This window comes from Erinaceus europaeus, chromosome 21 (genome assembly GCF_950295315.1).
Source record: "Erinaceus europaeus chromosome 21, mEriEur2.1, whole genome shotgun sequence".
Taxonomy (NCBI): domain Eukaryota; kingdom Metazoa; phylum Chordata; class Mammalia; order Eulipotyphla; family Erinaceidae; genus Erinaceus; species Erinaceus europaeus.
Genome location: NC_080182.1, coordinates 4,320,334 through 4,327,748, shown reverse-complemented (window position 1 = coordinate 4,327,748; position 7,415 = coordinate 4,320,334). Strand labels below are relative to the sequence as shown.

The 7,415-nt window shown below is 56.5% G+C and overlaps 1 protein-coding gene and 1 long non-coding RNA gene across 2 annotated transcripts; one reads left to right on the top strand and one right to left on the bottom strand.

Annotated features, from left to right (window-relative positions):
• Positions 1–195: 195 nt before the first annotated feature.
• LOC132535221 (uncharacterized) lies at positions 196–5,908 on the bottom strand. Its single transcript, XR_009546990.1, has 3 exons — positions 5,862–5,908; positions 5,482–5,695; positions 196–1,014 (listed from the first exon to the last, which is right to left on the bottom strand). It is a non-coding gene; the product is annotated as an uncharacterized LOC132535221 (long non-coding RNA).
• Positions 5,909–6,079: 171 nt separating this feature from the next.
• Positions 6,080–6,999, top strand: DNAJB8 (DnaJ heat shock protein family (Hsp40) member B8). Its single transcript, XM_016189900.2, has one exon. It carries the CDS (start codon positions 6,264–6,266, stop codon positions 6,951–6,953), a length of 690 nt encoding a protein of 229 aa, XP_016045386.1. The 5' UTR covers positions 6,080–6,263; the 3' UTR covers positions 6,954–6,999.
• Positions 7,000–7,415: the final 416 nt, after the last annotated feature.

The following is a 7,415-nucleotide window of genomic DNA, read 5'->3' as shown; positions in this document are numbered from 1 at the left end:
GAGGGAAGAAGGGGGGGGCCCATTACCATTCATTAGAGATGGATAGACAGAAAGCTTCCTTGGAGCTCCTGGGGAGAAAGAGCAGATCTGTGTTAGCTCTCCCAGCCCCTGTCTGACATGGGGTCACCGACCCCTCGTCTAGTAAGCCTCCACATGGCCATAACCCCTTCCCACCCACTCTTCCTTGTCCTTCTCCCCACTGTCAATACTGTCATCGTCACACCAGCAAGCAGGTATCCCCAACTCTTTCCCTGTTTAAGCTGTGCCCCCAGCCACCCTGCAAGGAAGATACCATCACTACCCCCACTCCACAGAGAGAGGCGAGGCACAGAGCAGTCGAATGCCTCCCCTGAGAACACACTGCTTGCAGGGGCTGAGCAGTGAGTCTTTCGCTCTGTTTGTCCATCCACCTCAGGAGCTGTCCATCATCCAGCCTCTCCCCTCACCTGCCGCTGTCCACCCAGGGCCTAGCCATCCATCCCTGTCACCCATCCATCCTGAAGGTAATGTAGTTAGAGAACCAGGGGCCCTGAGGGCAGAGAAGGCCCAGGCTGGGCTGCCCATCTGGCTGGGCCGGGCGGGCTGCGGGGGTGGGGTAGACTGTCCCAGGCCGGGCAGGGCTGCTCGGGGCTGAGGAGAATTAGCGGAGTGACTGCCAGGATCATCTAATTAGGGATGCTAGTGATAATCAGATAGGATCGGGGGTGATTAGAATCCTTTTAAAAAGCCACTCCATTAATTACAGAGACAGAGACGGGCTTCTGGCTGCCCAGAATACCAATTGGCTGCCTAATCGGCTGCCATCAGCGCAGCCTGGGAGGGTCCCTGGGAGTGCTGTGTGACCTTGGGGGGGACCATGCCCTCTCTGGGCTTCCCTGTGCACTGGGGCAGACCCCACCTGAGATCATCTGTTCTGCCAAGGTGACTGACTACGGGACATGGGACCTCAGACCTAGGAGTCTCACTTGGCTCCTCAGAGAGGAAGTCAGAGGTGGGCAGAAAGCTTCCTTGGAGCTCCTGGGGAGAAAGAGCAGATGTGTGTTAGCTCTCCCAGTCCCTGTCTAACTTGGGGTCACCAACCCCTCGTCTAGTAAGCCTCCACATGGCCATAACCCCTTCCCACCCACGTTTGCATGTCCTTCCCCCACCTGTCTATCCACCCTCTTATCAACACTGTCATCATAACACCAGGAGTAGTTTTATTCCTTCACTGACAAAGGGAGAAGGGAAGACCAACTGCAGTGATACCTGCCTCAATGTCCCTGCCTGCTCACTCTGTCCCCGCTCATGCTCCAGTAATCTCCCTGAGCCCTCTGAAAAAGGGGTCTAGCTATTTGTTAACAAAAGGAAGAGAGGGAGGGAGGGAGAGAGAGAGAGAGAGAGAAGCAGAGCATCTTGACAGTTGCTGTGCTGGGAACTGAACTCAGGGCCTTGTGAGTGCAAGTCCTGTGCTCTTCTACTGAGTCACCTCCCTAATTCTCACTGTACCCCTTGAGAAAGGGGGTCAAGGCAGCAGCCTGCCCCCAAGCCCCAGCCCCTCCTGGGGTGCTAACCCCACCAGTCCCTGCAAACTGGCCAGGACTGTGTATGTCCAGACACAGTGAGGGGTTGAGCACAGTGGTGTGCTGCACCCAGCTGCATAGGACCTCTGGGTGCTCTTCCCCATGTGCTCCAGGCACTACCAAGCCCAGGGGATGAGAGAGGTCTGCAGATAAACGCTGGGTCTGGGGTTTGAGCAGGGCTAATGGGCTCTGGACCCAGCAGGCACCAGAGGGAAGTTGCTCCCTGGAAGGACACGAGGCTAGCTCAGGCTCTCAGGCAGTGTGGAAGAGGCAGCCTAGATTTGGAGAGGAGCATTTGAAGACTCTGGGCCCCACACCTCCCTGGTCCCTGCCTTTTAGTGTCGCTGTGACCTGATTACAGTCTGACGGATCCCCTGACTCCAGCTTCAGCATTGCCTCACCAAATGACATCACCTATCACCCTCGCCACCAACACACCATTCGCCCTACCTACTCTCCTTTTGTCCATCAGTGTTACCAACAAGCCCCAACCCTCATTCTTACCATCACTGTTTCCACCCCCCACCACTATTGTCTGCATCAGTATCATAATGACCATGGCCATCACTACCACCATTCCTAGCACCACCACCACCATCCCCACAAACACTATCACCTCCACCACCACCTTCTCTACCAATACCACCACCTCCGCCATCACCACCATCCCTATCACCACTACCACCTCCACCATTACCACCATTCCTTCCATCAGCCATCATCTCCGCCATCACAATCATCACCTTCACCACTAACTCTACAATCACCACCACTTCCACCGTCATCTGCACCATTACCACCACCTTTATCACCACCACCGTCACCATCATCACCATCAAGATCTCCACCAACTTCTTCAACACCATCACTGACATCACCATCACCTCAGAGTCACATGACTATGTCCACCATTGCTATCGTCCCACTCCAGCCAATGGCGCCACTTTCACTACCTTCCTCTTCACATGATGACTATCATCATGTCCTGCATGGTCACCATGGTCACCACCTCCTCTGTCTGCCTCACCCAGAACCACTGTCACCTCTCCCTCTCTCACCATCACCTCCAGCACCACTGGCATCACACCGGTCACCTGCAGTGTCACCTTGGTCACCAGGCTTACCTTCACCACTGCCACCACACTCCCCGGAGCCATTGTTACCATGATCACGCATATGTAGTCACTGACTGGTTGAAGACTATTTTTATTTATATTTTTTTATTTTTACTTTTTTTCTGGGCACTGGCACTTGGGTGTCCAGAGGATATTCCAAACTTTCGCAAATCTCCCTCAAATCCTCTAAAGTTCTTCCTTCTTTTCTCTCTCTCTTTTTTCATTCCTTCCTTCCTTCCTTCCTTCCTTCCTTCTTTCTCTTTCTCCTTTTCTTTCTTTTTCTTTTTTATAATTTATTTTAAAAATAGTCTTCAGAAGGGAGTCGGGTGGTAGCGCAGCGGGTTAAGCACACGTGACACAAAGCGCAGGGACCGGCGTAAGGATCCCGGTTCAAGTCCCCGGCTCCCCACCTGCAGGGGAGTCGCTTCACAGGCGGTGAAGCAGGTCTGCAGGTGTCTGTCTTTCTCTCCCCCTCTCTGTCTTCCCCTCCTCTCTCCGTTTCTCTCTGTCCTACCTAACAGCGACATCAATAACAATAACAGTAACTACAACAACAATGAAAAAACGTTAAGGGCAACAAAAGTGAAAATAAATAAATATAAAAAAAATAGTCTTCAGAAAGAAACTGAGAGGGAGGGGGAGATAGATAGGAAGAGAGGGAGAGAGCCCTGCAGCCCTGTTTCACCACTTGTGAAGCTTCCCCCTGCAGGTGGGGACTGGGGGCTTGAACCTAGGTCCCTGTGCGTGGTAGCACATGCACTCAGTCAGTCACACCACCACTCACCCACTGAAGACATTTAACACAAGTCACTGCAGCCATTGGGTAAGCTGAGGGAGCACTGTCTGTGACAGTGTGTGTCCACAGCGTGCCTGCAAGCTCCCGGAACAATCTCGTGAAGCTGTGAATTCTCAGAAGATGCCCCTGTAGCTGCTGCAGAACTTGCAGTTGTTCCTAGTCTGCCTGTCCTTCTCAAGGCTGCACAGGGGCCAGAGGAGGGGGTGGAGGTGAACTGACTTGGTCACAGGAAAATCCAATGCCACTCTCACAACAGCAGGACCACTAGAGCCAGTGTCATCCCCCCAGGAAAAGCATATCTCCCTTTCCAATGCCTCACCAGCCTCCATTAGTGTCAAAGCCCCAGCTCCCACCAACCACCGCCACGTCAGCTACTGGCCCACATCCACCCTCCCAGCAGCAGCAGCAGCAGTACCAGGCCATTCTCACTGCCACCTCTGGCACTGCCCGCCCTGGAGTTTAAGGCGTGTGCATCCCCTCCCCTGGAAGAGAGATGGGCGCCTCCAGCCCCTGCCCTGAAACTCATGGAAGATTCCTAAAGGAGTGTCATCACCAGCCCGAGGCTGTCACATTCTGGGTCCTGGAGTGCGTCTGGAGTGCATCTTGCACCTCATCCATGAGGCCCTGGGTTTGCCTTGACCATGTGACATGAACCAGAGTCACGGTCCTGACACTCTAGTCAAAGTGTCCACAGACAGCACACATTCCCGCCAACTCCGACTTGCTGCCTTTCTGTTCTGAGAATGGGTTGCTTCCAAGCAGAGCAGACGCCTTCTGGGTCCCAGCATGGACGCCCGGGGGCTGACTTGTAAGGAGGGCAAGAATAAACGTCCATCTCAAGATTCAGAGACGGAGGAGTGTTTGCTGTAGCCAAGTTCAACAATGGGCGAGTTCAATGTCCTCACCATCACATCATTGTCCCACTGTCACCGACCAGGCCACGAGATCTGCAAGCACCTCCCCCCCCCCCCCCCCCCGCACTCCATCACACCTCCACCCTTGTGCCCCTCAGCCACTACTAGGGGACAGTGACCATCTCCTTCCATGCTCTAATGTTTTGTAGTTACCAGTGTCACCACTGCCTACACACTGCTTCTCCAGTGATGCCTATGCCATGCAGACTCACCACCAACATGCCCCTGCCACCCAGCCTCCATGGGCTGCGACAGTGATGTCCCCAATGCTACCACAGTCAAGAAGCATGGAGGGTGGGCCTCTGTCCCCAGGTTTCAAGGATAGTGACAGAAACAGTCACAGCCTGTGCCCACACTTCACTCTGTGGCCACAGCCAGGGGGGCTAGTCTGCCCCTCACAGGCTCTTCCAGTGCCATGCTAGTGGGGGGGGGGCTGTGGAGGTGGGGGAAACATGGGCCTCTGGGTGAGGAGTGGGGGTGGGGTGGGGGCAGGAAGCTACAAGTCCCAAATCACAGTGACAGCAGGGCTGCCCTCCGTCCAGGTCTGGAAAGGACAGTCCTTCCTTCCTTCATCCAGTTTCTGGTATCTGTCACTTTTTCTTGCTCTGTGTTGCTCAGCTGTCCTCCTCCTCCTCTTCCTCTCTCAGTGTATTGTCTTTTTTCTCCCATTTTATCTGACAGGACAGAGAAACCGAGAGAGGATGGGGACATAGAGAGGGAGAGAAAGACAGACACTTGCAGGTCTGCTTCGCTGCTTGTCAAGTGTTCCCCATGTAGGTTGGGTGGGGGCTCGAACCCGGGTCCTTGAGCTGGTTCACATGCATATCAGTGCAGTAAACTGGGTGTGCCACTGCCCCGCCCCTCGGTGTGTATCTTATAAAGACACCTGCCATTGCAATCAGGCCCCACTCAGCTCATCCAGAAAGCTCTCACCCGGGCAAGCTTCATCTAACTACACTCCTAAGACCCCCTGTCCAAAGATCACTCAGGCCTAGGGGGCAAGACAGGGACAGAACTTTTAGGAAGGGGGATACCCTTAAGCCCCCCCCCCACACACCCACTCACCCTCTTTAATCACCACTCCCTGTTCTCACCAGAGCTGAGCAGGAGGCTGCTCCACTTTGCTGTCCTGCAGGGCCCCAGGCAGCTGACTTTGCACACCTCCCCCTATGGCATGCTGTGTGACCCTGAGCACGCTGCTGCACATCTCTGGTTCTCAGCAATTCCACGAGTATTTACTAACGACAAGTGCAGGCTAGGCCCAGTCCTGGATGGCGAGAGACCTCACTGCCTCTGTGGGGTTTATCTCTGAGGAGGTGATGAGAGATGGAGCCTGGGGAGAATGCCCCCACAACCACCACCTGCCTCATCCTGTGCTTTGGGATCTCTCCTTCCACTCTCACCGCCCAGCCCCTGGGTAAAGTGGACATGCCCCAGAGAGCTCTTTGTCCCCTTCCCTGACCCTGCCTCTAACCTCCACTGACCAGCTGGGTCTGCCTGCCTCTTCCCCCGGGATCCCCAGGAAGCCAGGTCACCTAGTCCTGAGCAGCCCCTGGTGACAGACCACCTGCTGCTGGGCCCGCTTTGGGGACAGGCCAGTAATCTGCCCCGCCCAGGGGTTGATGTCACAAAGGGCCCGGCCTCAGCTCTGGTGGGGCGCCTGCCCCGGCCAGGCCCCACCACACCAGTGCCCCTCCCCTCCCCCCCGCCACTCCTGGGAACTGGCACTATGAAAAGGTGAACCCCCGCCCAGGGCCAGCCGATCCCAGCCAGGCCCCCCTGCCCAGGGCCCCCTCTGTGTCTGCACGTCACCTGGGCCTGGGCGCCCCATCGAAGCCTCCTCGCCCCCCCTCGGCCCCACCTGTGCCCCTGCAGCATGGCCAACTACTACGAAGTGCTGGGGGTCCAGTCCAACGCCTCCCAGGAGGACATCAAGAAGGCCTACCGCAAACTGGCCCTGCGCTGGCACCCCGACAAGAACCCCGACAACAAGGAGGAGGCGGAGAAGAAGTTCAAGCAGGTGTCCGAGGCCTATGAGGTCCTGTCTGACTCCAAGAAGCGCTCCATGTATGACCGGGCGGGCTCCGGGGCCTGGCGGGCCGGCGGGGGGGCCAGCACCCCCTACAGCAGCCCCTTCGACTCTGGCTACACCTTCCGCAACCCCGAGGACATCTTCCGCGAGTTTTTTGGGGGGCTGGATCCCTTCTCCTTTGACTTCTGGGAAAACCCATTCAGCGCTGGGGGCCGGGGCCACGTGCGGGGGCCCTTCTCGGGCTTTGGGGAGTTCCCCGCCTTCATGGAGGCCTTCTCGTCGTTCGATGCGCTGGGCCGCGGAGGCACCGCCAGCCGCGCCACCTTCTCCTCCACCTCCTTCGGGGGCTCGGGCTCCGGCAGCTCGGGCTTCAAGTCGGTGATGTCGTCCACCGAGATGGTCAACGGGCACAAGGTGACCACCAAGCGCATCGTGGAGAACGGGCAGGAGCGTGTAGAGGTGGAGGAGGACGGGCAGCTCGAGTCAGTGACCATCAACGGCAAAGAGCAGCTCAAGCGGGTGGACAAAAAGTGAGCTGCCCGCCCACCGAGGCTTAATAAACATGTCCAGTGAGTTCACAGCCGCCGCTGGTCCTGCTTCCTGGGTGCCGCCGGTGGGCATCAGGGAAGGGGGGGCAGGCAAGGGCCCGGGGGTGCCCAGAGATGAATGCATGGGCCCGTGGGTGCTGCACCCTAGGTCAGGCCGTTTGAGCTGTCAACATGGGGCTGGTTCTGTACGTGCTTTATACTCTCTGTGGGTCTATACTCTGTGTGGGCTGGGCAGCGATGCACTTAGCAGAGTGTACCTGTTACCTTGGACCCGGGGCTCAAGTCCCCAGTTCTCCCCTGCAGGGGTAAAGCTTCATGAGTGGTGAGGCAGGGCTGTAGGTGTCTCTCTCCCTCTCTCCCTCCCCTCTCAGTTTCTATCAAAAAAAATAAAATAAAAATTGCTGCCTGAGTGTCATGTGGCCATTAAGTCCCAGCAATAAAACGTGTC

Bases quoted from the DNA above. Each gene is read 5' to 3' on its own strand.
- DNAJB8 (XM_016189900.2), top strand. From the start codon at position 6,264: ATGGCCAACTACTACGAAGTGCTGGGGGTCCAGTCCAACGCCTCCCAG.